The sequence below is a fragment of the Oncorhynchus kisutch genome, unplaced genomic scaffold (genome assembly GCF_002021735.2).
Source record: "Oncorhynchus kisutch isolate 150728-3 unplaced genomic scaffold, Okis_V2 Okis06b-Okis10b_hom, whole genome shotgun sequence".
NCBI lineage: Eukaryota > Metazoa > Chordata > Actinopteri > Salmoniformes > Salmonidae > Oncorhynchus > Oncorhynchus kisutch.
In genome coordinates, this window is record NW_022261983.1 from 8,616,276 (window position 1) to 8,631,329 (window position 15,054).

The 15,054-nt window shown below is 46.3% G+C and overlaps 2 protein-coding genes across 4 annotated transcripts; both read right to left on the minus strand.

The window, feature by feature from the left end:
* Positions 1–268: 268 nt before the first annotated feature.
* On the minus strand, positions 269–9,403 carry pycr1a (pyrroline-5-carboxylate reductase 1a). Of its 3 annotated transcripts, none has more exons than XM_031813813.1 (8): positions 9,241–9,386; positions 8,929–9,014; positions 7,625–7,695; positions 7,193–7,372; positions 4,026–4,247; positions 3,352–3,444; positions 2,543–2,706; positions 269–1,776 (listed from the first exon to the last, which is right to left on the minus strand). In XM_031813813.1, exons 2-8 carry the CDS (start codon positions 8,993–8,995, stop codon positions 1,611–1,613), a joined length of 963 nt encoding a protein of 320 aa, XP_031669673.1. In that variant the 5' UTR covers positions 8,996–9,014; positions 9,241–9,386; the 3' UTR covers positions 269–1,610. The 3 variants fall into 3 exon arrangements, with proteins under 3 accessions (XP_031669673.1, XP_031669674.1, XP_031669675.1); XM_031813814.1 differs by lacking the exon at positions 9,241–9,386 and adding an exon at positions 9,157–9,207; XM_031813815.1 differs by lacking the exon at positions 7,625–7,695 and having other exon boundaries at positions 274–1,776; positions 9,241–9,403.
* A 696-nt stretch (positions 9,404–10,099) lies between these two features.
* On the minus strand, positions 10,100–14,518 carry myadml2 (myeloid associated differentiation marker like 2). Its single transcript, XM_020475578.2, has one exon. It carries the CDS (start codon positions 13,424–13,426, stop codon positions 12,503–12,505), a length of 924 nt encoding a protein of 307 aa, XP_020331167.1. The 5' UTR covers positions 13,427–14,518; the 3' UTR covers positions 10,100–12,502.
* Positions 14,519–15,054: the final 536 nt, after the last annotated feature.

The window sequence follows — 15,054 nt, forward strand, 5'->3', positions numbered from 1 at the left end:
GAGCTGACTGCAGGAATCTGCACCAGAGCTGTTGCCACAGAATTTAATGTTAATTTCTCTACTGTCGTTTTAGAGAATTTGGCAGTACATCCAACCTGCCTCACAACTGCAGACCATGTGTATGGCGTCATGTGGGCGAGTAGCTTGCTGATGTCATCATTGTGAACAGTGCCCCATGGTGGCGACCCTGGTTATGGTATGGGTAGGCATAAACTACGAACAACAAACACAATTGCATTTTATCGATGGCAATTTGAACAAACAAAAATACCATGAGATTCTGAGGCCCATTGTGAGGCCCATTTTTATTAAGGCATCTTTGTCAAACAGATGCACATCTGTATCCCCAGTCATTTAAAGTCCATAGATTAGGGCCTCATGAATTTATTTACATTGAATGATTCTCTGTAACTGTAAAATCTTTGAAATTGTTGCATGTTCCGTTTATATTTTTGTTCAGTATAGATAGATATCTATATGTGTGTAACTTTTGTAACATGAATGACTCCCATCTTGAACAAGTCTATTTTAAAGAAGATATACATCAACAAGACAAACCTGGATAAAGAAAAGTTCAATAGGATTCCCATTTTGTTGTGGTTTCCAAGTGTGTCTAAACAGTGTTGCTCCTTCTACAAACTCCCTCAGTCAGGCTAAAATGATGAACATACTAAAGCTGTAATATCTCTCAATCAAGCAAAGAAAATAGCCAGAAAATGAAGAGATAAACAACAATAGAAAACAGGGACCTTTGCTGTTTAGCAACAGACCAAAATAGTTCCAGTAAGACTGTACATAATGTAGGACCTAACAATCTGTCTAACGGAACATATAGGCACACATTCTATGAAACAGAAGCTATAGATAGCTAAGCACATAAGACAGCCAACTCCACATCTGTCTCTGTGTTTCTACTGAAAGGGAGTGGGCGGCAGGTAACCTAGAGGTAAGTACGTTCCAACAGTAACCGATAGATACCTGGTTCGAGTCCCGAGCCGACTAGGTGAAAAATCTGTTCACGTGCCCTTGAGCAAGGCACTTGACCATAATTGCTCCTGTAAGTCGCTCTGGATAAGAGCATCTGCTAAATGGCTAAAATGTAAAGGAATTGTGACCTGTTGCTCATCACCATGTTGGTCCATCTTAACTGTCTATGTTCGTCTTCTTCCCCCGGTCACCTCCTACCGCTTTTCTCCTTCATCTGCACTGATATGACAACACTGGACAGGTGAAAGCCATCATGCCTATTAGGAACTTGCTTTTACCTGTCCAGATGTTTCTAGTCAGTGAACATGGAAGGAGAGCAGGAGAAGTGACCCTTCACCCTACATCCTCTATTGCTGCTTTAAGTTTCTCCTCACATTTATGAAGCTGTCATTTAGGCCCCTCCTCTCAGCTGGCATGCTATAACCATAACAAATGTTTTAGTGTTGAAATCATATGTTCAGCGGCGTTTTGAGGGTCTCTTCCTGGGGCGTATCACTAGGAAGCAAAAAGACCGAAACAGGGAGGAACTACCTGAACTTGTTTTTGCTGCTAAATGTTTTGATATGGTCTGCAATGCACAAATGAATTCACCACTGTTCTGTGATCAGAGCCACTCAGTTCAATTACTTCTTATGCCTGGGGTTGCTGCTGTTGAACAGGCTGATCCCAGATCCCGTCCGGACGCCCACCCCTGTTCCCACCCCTGGCTGCTGCAGAACCTTGTCCAGCGTAGTCTTCTTGATGGCCGCAGGAGAGATCTTCTCCTGGTCAGCCAAGAACTGGAGCTCCCTGATTGAAAGAAACAAAATAAATGTACACTACCTTTTACTCTTAACAGATCCCGACATCAAGTCAAATATTCACACACTGACACTCCCGTTTGAGCCACATCATTTAAAAGAGATGGGACTTTTCTCATGGAGTGTGTCTACCATCTGTTAGTTACAAAAAGTTCAGACATATGCATCTAGCACCCTCTGCTGTCTAAACAATAGCATCCAGACATACAACAGAGCACTATGATACAGACATTAAACAAACATTCAAATGATTATTATTTTTATACAAAACATGTCTGGTTCCCTGAACCCAGATTTAGACCAGTCCTGGACTAAAAGCACACTCAATGGAGAATCTCCAATAAAAGTGCTTGTAGGTTGTTTGAATCTGGGTTGGGGAAACCCGACCCATAGCCTAGCTGACATAGTGCTACATCAGTCTTATGTGGTTATATCAAAAAGCTACATTTTGTTAAATGCTATGTCCAGAGACCTACTGGCCTCACCATACCACCAGCCATGGCTTATCCACAAAGATCCAACATATTGAATGTTGCAGATAGAAATGTAACAGACTTGACATGGTTCTTTATTCTTCACGACAGGGGATCATGTCTACTCTACCACGCAGATTTCTATCTGCACATTCCAGTTTGATTTCCAGGACACAGACTTAGCCTAGTCCTCAACTAAAAAGCATTTTCTATGGAGATTTTCCATTGGAAGTGCTTTTTAGTCCAGGAAACTGTCTTTTTGTAAAGTGGTACCCAGCCTACCTGGTCCTAATGCACGAGGCCTCCACAGCGTTGATGAGCAGGGCGCGGAATCCCCCACTCTCCATGACGTGCAGGGCGTGAATGGTGGCGCCCCCTGGGGAGCAAACGTTGTCCTTCAGCTGGCCAGGGTGCTGCTCCGAGTCCAACAGCATTTTGGCTGCTCCCTATGGGAAAGACAAAATAGAGACATGAACATACTGTGGTGAATTTGGGCATAGCCTCGACCGGGGAACTGGAACCCGGGTCCCTGTGAGCGACAGTAACACATCTTAACTGTTACACCAAGAGATCCAAACCCATTGACGAGGTTGCTAGGTATACCAAGGTTGCTTCAATATGGTACACTCTACAGTCAAGCAAACATTTGCAAGGCTCATAGTTATAAGATGTCAAACTCAAGAGAAGAACTCTCCACATTTTTGCTCAGATGCAATAGATTTCTTTCAAGATGTTTCCAGATCAGAATGTGATGTATAATAAAAAAAGAAAGCATTCACAAGCAGTCCTCAAAAGAGATTTCTGACAGATTATATTCAGGGCTTGTCTGATTGTTAGTCTCTGTTCAGCATTTACATTCCCCTCATTGTACTCTGTGTCATTTGCCAAAGATAGCTGTGGGCGTTATCGAATCAGGATCAAATCCTCTGATCTCCTCAAGCTCATTAATGACAGAATGTTCATATTTGAAGAAAGACCAGTCTCTTTGGCAAATGACAATGTGTACAAGGAGTGTAATGTTACAGAGACTGGTACCAAGACTAATTCAGGACTAGACGTTCATAGAGAATGCATGTAGATGATGTTCTCACCAGCAGGGCCTGTGCTCCAAGCCGTATAGCCAGTCTCCTGGGCAGACCCATTTTAACCCCCCCGTCAGCAAGCGCTTCCACAGCTGTAAATGCCTATAGGGAGACAGACGAACACACACTTATCATATGCACACTCATCACATGTATAAAACACAGTTCGAAATGGGCTCTAGAGATTATAGAATAGAGAAAAGAGTTAACAGAAATGACTAGCCAGCCAGTAGTTTAAGCTGGCATAGTAGGTGTTCTCCTAGGAGCTAGGCAAGGTCCAGTTCTTATAACCAATTACTTGCATGGTCGATCATGAAAATAATGAGCTAAAATAGCTTTACAACCCAAAGGTATGGTTGTAGCCCACTGGGCTAACCTAGGCATTAGCTTGGGGAGCTAGTCTTCTGGTGTCAGGAGAGGTCAGTCATCCCACAGGCGGGGTTTACTGAACCACCTCAGTTACAGTGACAGACATGCAACGCACAATTCAAAAAAAGAGTTATCTTGTTGCAGGTGCGTGGGTATAATGTGGTATCTGAAAAGAAAGGAGAAACCTGCACACTACACCTGCTCGTACTGTATCACTTTTAATCACAGTTTATTAAAGCATGTCGGCCTCTTGGCGTTCAGAGCGTTTTTGATAGTAAATGTAAAATAGAAACTACAATAAGATAACCACTCACATAGGCAGGTCCACTGCCACTGAGTCCGGTGACGGCATCGATCAGGTCCTCCTCCACCTCCGTGCAGTAGCCCACACTGGCCATCAGCTGCTCCAGCAGCCTCCCGTCCTCTAGCTCGGCGTGGGTACCCGTGGCGTAGACAGTGGCTCCCTCCCGAACCACCACCGGGGTGTTGGTCATGCATCGCATCACCTTGGGGAACGGGCGGTACTGGAGCAGTTTCTGCAAAGGGCAGGGGGAGAATAACACTGAAGTTAAGATTACTTGATAGAAACATGAGGGAACGCTTCATGAAAACGGTCTCTGCAGTGAAACGTCCTTTTTTTACCCCCTTTTTCTCCCCAATTTCGCGGTATCCACTTGTTAGTAGTTACCGTCTTGTCTCATCGCTACAACTCCCGTACGGACTCGGGAGAGGCGAAGGTCGAGAGCCATGCGTCCTCCCGAAACACAACCCAACCGCACTGCTTCTTAACACAGCGCGCATCCAACCCGGAAGCCAGCCGCACCAATGTGTCGGAGGAAACACCGTACACCTAGCAACCTGGTCAGCGCGCACTGCGCCCGGCCCGCCACAGGAGTCACTAGTGCGGCCAAACCCTCCCTAACCCAGACGATGCTAGGCCAATTGTGCGTTGCCCCATGGACCTCCCGGTCGCGGCTGGCTGCGACATAGCCTGGGCTCGAACCCAAAGTCTCTGGTGGCACAGCTAGCACTACGATGCAGTGCCTTAGACCACTGCGCCACTCGGGAGTCCGGAAACTTCCTTTTTGAATACATTTTTTTATTTGAATTGCAATGACTTGGATATGTAGTTGTGTGGGGGCCAACCCAGATACAAGTATGTGAACACCCCTTCAAATGAGTGGATTCAGCTATTTCAGCCACACCCGTTACTGACAGGTGTATAAAGTCGAGCATACAGCCATACAAGCACCACAGAGAAACATTGGCAGTAGAATGGCGCGTACCGAATAGCTCAGTCCTTTCCAACAAGTCAGTTCGTCACATTTCTGCCCTGCTAGTGTTGCCCCGGTCAACTGTAAGTGCTGTTATTGTGAAGTGGAAATGTCTAGGAGCAACAACGGCTCAGCCGCAAAGTGGTAGGCCACGCAAGCTCATAGAACGGGACCACTGAGTGCTGAAGCGAGTAGCGTGTAAAAATTCTCTGTCCTCGTTTGCAACCCTCACTACTAAGTTCCAATATGCCTCTGGAAGAAACGTCAGCACAAGAACTGTTCGACGGGAGCGTCATGAAATGGGTTTCCATGGCCGAGCAGCCGCACGCACACAAGCCGAAGATCACCATGCGCAATGCCAAGGGTCGACTGGTGTGGTTTATAGCTCGCCGCCATTGGACTCTGGAGCAGTGGAGATGCGTTCTCTGGAGTGATACATCACGCTTCACCATCTGGCAGTCCGATGGACAAATCTGTGGGGGAAATCAACTCCATATTAATACTGGTGATTTTGGAATGAGATGTTCGACGAGCAGGTGCCCACATACATTTGGACATGTAGTGTATATCCTTACTCATCTTTGCTTACAATCATATCAGAAATAACCTGCCTAATGACTCACAACTTCAACATGCTCTAAAAGTAGGCAAGTGTTTTCCATCATTCTCTGTGCCCCAGATTACACAGGACACAGAATTCTCAGAGGCCTCATCTCGTGACAATCCAACCTTGAACAGTCTCAAACTGCTGAATCTCTCTCTACGTACTGAAAGTAGCAGATGTCTCACTGTTACCATGTTCAATTGAAAGTTGTATCAGGTTCATATCAACCAAAGTCTGTAATGATGCATGCACATGTATACAGCATTCAGAATGACTATATAATGTTGACACTCAGAAGAATCATTTGCCTTTGAGCCATGCCTTTTTCAGCCACCTTGCTATTGGCCTTTTTCACATGACCACTTGTAACCCAAAGCTCTGTATTAAAACATTTACTTCCACCAGATCCTAGAAGTCTAGTCTCCTCTTTTACCTTTTCAATGTCAACTTACTACTGCAGAATTACAGTTTACAGTTGTTTTTAACATACCACTCGCACACTGACTGGAAACTGCTCTGGATAAGAGTGTCTGCTAATGGACTAAAATGTAATGTAAATGTCACTAAGACAGGGTTAAGTTAACGACAAATACCACTGAGCTACGGAACTACAGTATCAAAGGTAGATTTTAGTTTAGAAGTAGTGTATTAGGCACATCCAGTAACTTGCAGGTGCAGCGTACAAAAGTAAAAGACAATATAGAAAGACAAGATACCCACAAACAGTTGAACGCTTCCCCAGTTTTCTTGTGCAACGTTTTGAACCAAGACCTTTCCGGCATTACAAAAAGCTGGTTCTCTCAAATATCACAGTATGAATCTATCCTGATTCTCTATTTGTCAGTGTCTTGTGAGAGCGCATGACTGTTCATCAGATTGCAGTGTGTGGCAGCTTTCCCAGTATCAGGACAGAGGGCTGAGGTATTTTCAGCGGGAACAGAATGGAAGGGCGATTCATGTTGTAGCAGCCGGAAGTTGTCCGGCTGTACGGTAGTCACTGAGGGGGCAGGGAGAGAATCTCAATGGCATTTCATTGATTTCTTGCATCCTCTCACCTCCTTCAATTGAGATTCTCCCAGGGAGAGGAGAGGGACTTCTGACCTCATCCAATGGGTTTTGAGGACGATGAGAGAGGACACGAGGAATCAAGGAAATGCAATTTACTGGAAGCCTCAGGTTAGGCTATAACAGAGGGCTGTAGCTTCATTGATCTGACAGGATGGAACAAGTTATTTCAAAGCAGGATTCCATCAGAATGCTTTCACCTATCCAATCATATCAGGGGCTTGTTCAATAGGCACCAATCGTAAGAAAACCAGTGAGTTCAATAAGAAATATACATTTCAGTTCTGTTGCAAAACGTTCTGTTCTGTGCTCTAATGAACACGACCCAAATCCGTAGTTCAGTACTGAGGAGAGAGAAAGCGAGAGACAAAGCACTAGCTAAAGTCAACTTTAATTGGATTTCACAGTATGAATCTATCTTGATTTTATATTTTTGTCACCCTTCCGTTTTCTGTTGCAAAACATTTCTAAAGATCTGTAAATCAGTAGAGAGAGAAAGCTCTAGCTAAAGTCGACTTCCACTGGACTCCAAACTGACCTTCTCAATGGAGCTGATGGTGACACCAGCTGCACAGGACACAATGAGGTGGCGGTCCTCAATGTCCGGTCCGATCTCATCCAACACGAAGGGGATGATGTGTGGTTTGACAGCCAGAAACAGAACGTCACTCTTGTTCACCACCTCCTTGTTGCTGGTTGTGAGATTGACACCCATTTTCTGTGTAGAAGAGCACAGACAGTGTTGATCGTTACCCCTCAGTATGACAGCATTTCTAAAATATAATTGAAATGAACAAATGTATTACGTGCTTTTTCTCGCTCTGTCTTTCTTTCTCAATGTATCTCACTTGTGTGTGTGGGATTTCATTTGAGTGTAGCCGATGCGAGATGGTAATAGATATGCTGTAACTGAGGAAACTTATTCCCACAAACATCCAGCACAGCCCAATGACTGATCCATTCTACTCACCCGCAGTCCAGACACTGTGGGAAGATCTGTGTCTGGGGAGCTGGCAGTGATCCTCTGTGTGGCAATGACACCTGCAGGGATGGGAGAGGGGGGGGGGGAAATCAACTGGAAAACCCTGGTGGCTGTGTTTCGGACACTGGTGGCCAGCCTTGGCTGCGTTTCAGACACTGGTGGACATTGGCTGCGTTTCAGACACTGGTGGCCAGCCTTGGCTGCGTTTCGGACACTGGTGGCCAGCCTTGGCTGCGTTTCGGACACTGGTGGCCAGCCTTGGCTGCGTTTCGGACACTGGTGGCCAGCCTTGGCTGCGTTTCGGACACTGGTGGCCAGCCTTGGCTGCGTTTCAGACACTGGTGGCCAGCCTTGGCTGCGTTTCAGACACTGGTGGCCAGCCTTGGCTGCGTTTCAGACACTGGTGGACATTGGCTGCGTTTCGGACACTGGTGGCCAGCCTTGGCTGCGTTTCGGACACTGGTGGCCAGCCTTGGCTGCGTTTCGGACACTGGTGGCCAGCCTTGGCTGCGTTTCGGACACTGGTGGCCAGCCTTGGCTGCGTTTCGGACACTGGTGGCCAGCCTTGGCTGCGTTTCGGACACTGGTGGCCAGCCTTGGCTGCGTTTCGGACACTGGTGGACATTGGCTGCGTTTCGGACACTGGTGGCCAGCCTTGGCTGCGTTTCGGACACTGGTGGCCAGCCTTGGCTGCGTTTCGGACACTGGTGGCCAGCCTTGGCTGCGTTTCGGACACTGGTGGCCAGCCTTGGCTGCGTTTCGGACACTGGTGGCCAGCCTTGGCTGCGTTTCGGACACTGGTGGCCAGCCTTGGCTGCGTTTCGGACACTGGTGGCCAGCCTTGGCTGCGTTTCGGACACTGGTGGCCAGCCTTGGCTACGTTTCATGCTCCTCAAAGCATAGCCAGCAGATATGACCTGCTTGCTTACAGCCGCAATAGGGTCAGACAGCATTCCTGTGTATATTAAGACACGGTGGAACCAGCTTGAGATAGTACCTCAATTCAGGGATGAGAAATGTGCTGTACTCCAAATTGTCAGGTTATAAAGAGAAGATTGAATGACTGCTAACAACGAGCAGTTCAATCGTTCAATCTTCTCTGTGTAAGAGTTGGGATAATTGGAACACTCAGAGTAAAAACGCGTTTCTGGATTGAGGTATGTTTTCCGAGCCATATCTCGCTCCAGTTCTGTAGTGTCTTAATATACACATGAATGCTGTCCGACCCTAGTGCAGCTGTAAACAAGCGGGTCGGATCTGCCAGCTATTAAAAACAATGCTTAGATGGTTACCTGCAGCGCTGAATCCCTTCACCAAGGCATGGGCCAACTGACCCGCTCCGATGAACCCCACGCTCATTCTGAAGTTTCTGTTGTTGCTGTGAAGAAAAAAGGACACTGGTAATATCAAGAGACATAAAGGTATACGCAATTACACCCGCCTTGTGTAAACAACAAAGAATATGTAGCATTTACAGTAAACAGTAGTTACTTCCTGATAACAAATGGAATCACAATTACATGCCGTTATGACACAGTTGAAGCAATGGCGACAGCTTCCTGCAACGAAGTAGCCTAAATATTTGACAGACGAATCAAACTTACGGGTGTTGCGACGAATGTATAAATGGTTTCCTTTTCCAATGTTGCCGCCAAACATATAGTTCAACAGAGTTACAGTTGTAACAGCGTTAACATGATTTCCACCCCAAAAACCGACTATGATAATGACATGCGAAGTGACCAATAGACTGAGAGTGTCGCTAAACGTCTAACCAATGACAGTGGCAGCATTAATTTATTGTACAGTTATGGGTGGGTTCTGTAAGGTGTGTACAGCCAGTTGCATCAGCCTTGCAAGTACAGTGGGCGTGGAGAAGAAACCTCTAGGTTACGTTCCAGATCATGCCCTTCTAGTGGCTGAATCCGGAAGAGCATTCATTACCTAAGTATAAAAGCGCCGTCCTTTTATTTACTGCCTTAACACATCGACGTGTTAGTGATAAAATATACTATCAAGGTATTTGCTTCTCTATTTCAGGACACTAATCCTAAAAGGCAGTTAGGCCTATTATAATTCACTCATACATTAGGGAATTATAATGTTGAGATGGTGTTTTCACCATTTAAACGGTAGACTAGTACCAGCATTGTTTTGGGTGTCAGTTGAGGACAGGTGAGGACAGAACAGTTTGAACAGAGCCATCATGGTTTCTTGGCCCCCATTAATCCTAATCAATTCTTCATTAATAAAGGGCATTTTAGTCCAGTAAACCAGTCCATACATCACAGGCTATAATGCTATACAAATGTAAGATCACAGATCCCCTGACAGAGCAGCATTTTGTGTCAGAAACAAAACCTAATATATCTGATTGACTAGATGCATCAGTAATGTTTATGCCTATTACTAGCTAGTCTGCAGCCCACTGTTCATGAAGGTGGAGACAAGAGGAGAGAGATGAACAAGTGCACAGACTAAACAATCTGTTCATTTTAATGACATTTTGAATATTCACAAGTTTCAGAACTTTTCTATGGGTTTAAATCATTGAGTACATCGCATGGTTGTCATTACAGTACAGTGTTCAGGGATGTTTTGCAGTGCAGACATCACATATCAAATAGTGGTAGCTGTACCTATGCAGTCAATTCCATAACCTCCCCCCCTTAACACACACACACACACACACACACACACACACACACACACACACACACACACACACACACACACACACACACACACACACACACACACACACACTATATATTACCAATTTCTTATTGACAGTTGATACACTGAACATTCAGCTCATAAGGAATCTACACACTGACTGAACTTGGACTAAAACAAGAGGAGCTGAAGTTGAAACATGCAGTTGGGTGTTAGTATAAACACCAAAAGTACTCAATGATGGAAAGCCAATTCAACACACAACACACAACACATTACATTGTTTATATATTATTGTCATTATTTTAAAAAACATCTTAGTTAAGATAAAAGTTTATTGAAACACAATAAATGAAACAGACTATTTCAAGACATGAAAACAACCCAGTGATGATTTATGACGTCCTTCGATACATAATGGCCGACATGTTCAGAGAACAAAAGCAAAGTACAGAAATGACCATGAACCTCGTTATAATCTTGAAAATGTTTTTCAACAATGTGCATTATTAGAAGGCGACTACATTTTATTGATTGCTCGGTTTACTAAACCTTATAATAGCTTCTTTATAACACAGATTGTAGAGGAAAAGTTTCAGTTTAAATCACACTGCCAGACTGAGGTTTACAGAGTTCTTTCGCATTTAGCACATCGCTTTTGCACTACGAAAATGTCGCCCAACATGTTCAAAGCTCTGAATTAAACCAATGTACTGCACCATTAGACAGAGTGCCTACAACAGTGCTGGCCCCTTGTCTCAGGTTTGTCTTAGAGATTATAATACTGATATGACTGATAATAGTGTTAAGGAATACACTGATGTTAAGACACAACACTGATGTTAAGACATAACCCTAATGTTAAGACGTAACACTGATGTTAAGACATAACCCTAATGTTAAGAGTAACACTGATGTTAACTAAAGACACAACTGTGAAGCTTACAGGGCTAAGTGCCACAAACACAGTTAACTACCCACACTGAAAGGAGGGAAGAAGGGCTACCCAAGTATGATTCCCAATCAGAGACAACGATAGACAGCTGTTCCTGATTGAGAACCATACCCGGCCAAAACAAAAAATAGAATGCCCACCCCACATCACACCCTGACCTAACCAAATAAAACGTCTCTCTAAGGTCAGGGCGTGACACACTGATGTTAAGAAAGATGTAACACTGATGTTAAGAAAGACGTAGCACTGATGTTAAGAAAGACGTAACACTGATTTTAAGAAAGACAGCACTGATGTTAAGAAAGACATAACACTGATGTTAAGAAAGACAACACTGATGTTAAGAATGACAACACTGATGTTAAGACATAACACTGATGTTAAGAAAGACAGCACTGATGTTAAGAAAGACAACACTGATGTTAAGAAAGACAGCACTGATGTTAAGAAAGACACAGCACTGATGTTAAGAATGACACAACACTGATGTTAAGAAAGACACAACACTGATGTTAAGAAAGACACATCACTGATGTTAAGAAAGACACAACACTGATGTTAAGAAAGACAACACTGATGTTAAGAAAGACAACACTGATGTTAAGAAAGACACAACACTGATGTTAAGAAAGACACAACACTGATGTTAAGAATGACATAACACGGATGTTAAGAAAGACACAGCACGGATGTTAAGAATGACACAACAAGGCACAAAGCCATAACATCATTGAGGCGATATGTAATCTGTAGTAGGCATGGGGCATTCAGAGGCACTTGAGTGGAGATGCTGTGTGTCATTTCCAGTGTGGTCTCTGTCTGTCTCTGAGGGCCAGGGGTGCAACTCAAAAGTCTATACCCTCTATTCCTCGTATCCCCTCTCCACGCCTCCTCACAACGTCAGAGCGAGGCAGAAGTCCATTCAAATATCGTATCGCCTCTTGTCTTCTCCATTGCTCTCCTCCCTTACCTCGTACGCCGTGTCCAATGAGGAACCGAGGAAAAAACTTTTGAGATTCACCCCAGGAGTGAGGAGGGTAGAGGGGTCCCCAGGACTGAGGAGGGTAGAGGAGTCCCCAGGACTGAGGAGGGGTCCTCAGGCATCAGAGTGGAGGGTGGAAGGGTCCTCAAGCAGCGGAGTGGAGTGAGGAGGGTGGAGGGGTCCTCAGGCATCAGCCATTGAGGGAGGAGGGTGAAGGGGTCCTCAGGCAGCAGAGTGCAGGGTGGAGGGGTCCTCAAGCAGCGGAGTGGGAGACAAAGCGGATCCTCTGGGAGTAGATTAGGTCGCTGAAGTACAGCACCATGTTGACATGGGTGAACACCGCCACCACCAGCTTGCTGTCCCAGGGACAGTTCTCCCAGGGACAGCCGTCGGGACGACCCGGCGTGCCATACTTCCTGTCGAAGCTAAAGATGGGCCACACCAGGGCGGCACTCAGGTACAGCAGCGTCGCCAGGAACGTGTAGATGATCACGAAGCGGTCGAAGGGGAAACGCAGGGGCAGAGCCGAGGCTTTTCCTGACACGGTCACAGCGATCACGACCACGGTGATGGAGAAGCACAGGCTGTAGACCACCACGCAGTAATGAGTGGGGATGTGGCGGTTGTACTCGCTGCCGTTGGCCAGGGCCCCAAATATAATGCAGGCCACGAAGGCCTGGACCACCTTGAGCAGGCCTGACATGGTGGCCATGTAGCCCACCACATGGCCGGGTTTGGCCCGGGTCAGGAACACCTCAGCCGCGTAGGCGAAGCAGCAGAAACTGGAGCACACGGTGACAGCGATGCGGTAGTTGCGCACCTCGCAGCCCCCGTCCGACTTGGAGCACTGAGAGCGCAGGAAGTAGACGGGGTAGACTACGGAGGCGGCGACATACATGAGTGTGGCGAGCATGGCGAACGCCACAGTGAGGTTGTCCCAGGAAATGGGCATGCAGCAGGGGAGGCGTGTCACATCCATGGTGAACACCAGCAGGGTCATGGCGAAGCAGAAGCACCACACAAACATGCAGTAGATACCATAGGCGTGGTTGTATCCGGCGCTATGGGCCACCAGGGCTATGATGGTGCAGCCCAGGAGGAGCTGGAGCATACGGGCCGCTCCTAGAGGAGACAGCACCGCCGCCTTGTTCAGGTAGTGTCCGCCTTGGGAGTCCATGGTCACACCTCCTGTCCCCTAATTACCAAAAGCTGTCTGGGTGTATCTTCTTCCCAATGGTGACTCCAGGCAGCCTCCTTCCCTTCAGGTTAGGTGTCGTTGCCCCGGCCTTGGGGGTCTGGGTGTCACTTACACTCAACAATGCCCCCAGGCAGCCTCCTTCCTATGCCCCCAGGCAGCCTCTTTCCTTTGCCCCCAGGCAGCCTCCTTCCTATGCCTCCAGACAGCCCCCCTCCCTCCCTCCCTTCAAGTTGGGTGTCCTTGGCCTGACTCTCCCCCTTTCTCTCTCTCTGTGTGGGGACCTCGCCCTTTGCCTGGCTCTTTTTATAGACAGGTCTAATTACAAATCTCTCTTTATGTTTCCCTGCATGCACCTTGTAATTACTGCAGTGTGTTGGAGATCAGGTTACAGTCGGCCACAATGGTGTTCAACTTACAACGCAGTCAGAGCCTTGAGCAGTGCTGATTTCATCTTCCCTGTCAACAGTTTAGCAATTTTGGATTCTCAAATAACATCAAATCTTGTAACTTCTTTGCTTCTCTAACGGTAATAATTGAATGTTGACCCAAGTGATCTGTCTAGTTTCTTACAGATGCTTGTATCAATAATCACATATCGAGGTAAAGTCACAGATCGAGATTGACGGTGGCCAGATATAACATTACCCTTGTGTTTTAACTGAAAAGTCCAACTCAGTCACAAAGGGTCTTGTCATTCACTTCTCCTTCAGGTTATGGAAGCGCAACAAGTTCCTCGCTCCCAACACGTCACTCCAGAGATCCAGAGCCCAACAATCCATCAACAGGCTCATTGAAACGCAGTACAGTTACATGAACATGGGGGAGTCCTCCGATAATAACCCATTATAGAACGGGGGGGGTAGGTTGTTGTTCTGGTTGTAGTCCTGTGTCCCATGTGGGCAGCTGTACTTGGCTTGTCAAGGTCCAATACTGATCAGCTCTGCCCACTGCCAGGACCTAAGCTCCCTGGAAAAGTCCTCCTCACTGTCTGATCTCTGTCTCGTGTCTCTTCTTCTCTCTCTCACACGCTATTTCTCTCTCCCTCCCTCCCTCTTTCTCTCTCTCCCACTGCCTCTCACCCTCTCTCCTGATGTGTTCTCTCTCTCTCAAATACACACACACACCCTCTCTCTCCTACATGACAGTATGTGCCCCATAGGCTGCTAGGGAAAGTTATTTAAATGACTGCTCTGCCCAGCTCAGGGTTATGGGCCAGGCCGGGTCTATAAATAGGGGACTATATTCCACAGAGGAATGGGGTGGGAGCCCACATGTCCAGGTCCGCCCCCATCAGGCACCAGCGTGGAGAGTCGTGTTTCTGGGACAGAGGGAACTTACTTAGAGTCAGACTCTCTCTCTCTTTTTCTGTTTCTCTCTATCATGCTCAGTCTCTCACTGGGAGACTGCCTGGCATTTATCCCCAACGTAATGACAGGGGAAAGAGCCCAAGACGGCCATTTGGGCCAGCAGTTATATACAGGTCCTAGGGACGATTATACATGAGATACTAGTAGCTACCAGCTTTGAGCTGAGTTTTGAGATTGAGTTTCATGTGACAGTCAAGGTATAGTAACTAATTGAAATTCATTTGTAAATCAAATAAAAGC

Excerpts from the sequence above, each read along its gene's own strand:
- pycr1a (XM_031813813.1), bottom strand. The coding sequence starts at position 8,995 with ATGAGCGTGGGGTTCATCGGAGCGGGTCAGTTGGCCCATGCCTTGGTG. Across the intron at positions 7,373-7,624 it reads CCACAGTGTCTGGACTGCGG|AAAATGGGTGTCAATCTCAC; the intron begins GTGAGTAGAATG and ends TCTTCTACACAG. Across the intron at positions 4,248-7,192 it reads CCATCAGCTCCATTGAGAAG|AAACTGCTCCAGTACCGCCC; the intron begins GTCAGTTTGGAG and ends TGCCCTTTGCAG.
- myadml2 (XM_020475578.2), bottom strand. The coding sequence starts at position 13,426 with ATGGACTCCCAAGGCGGACACTACCTGAACAAGGCGGCGGTGCTGTCT.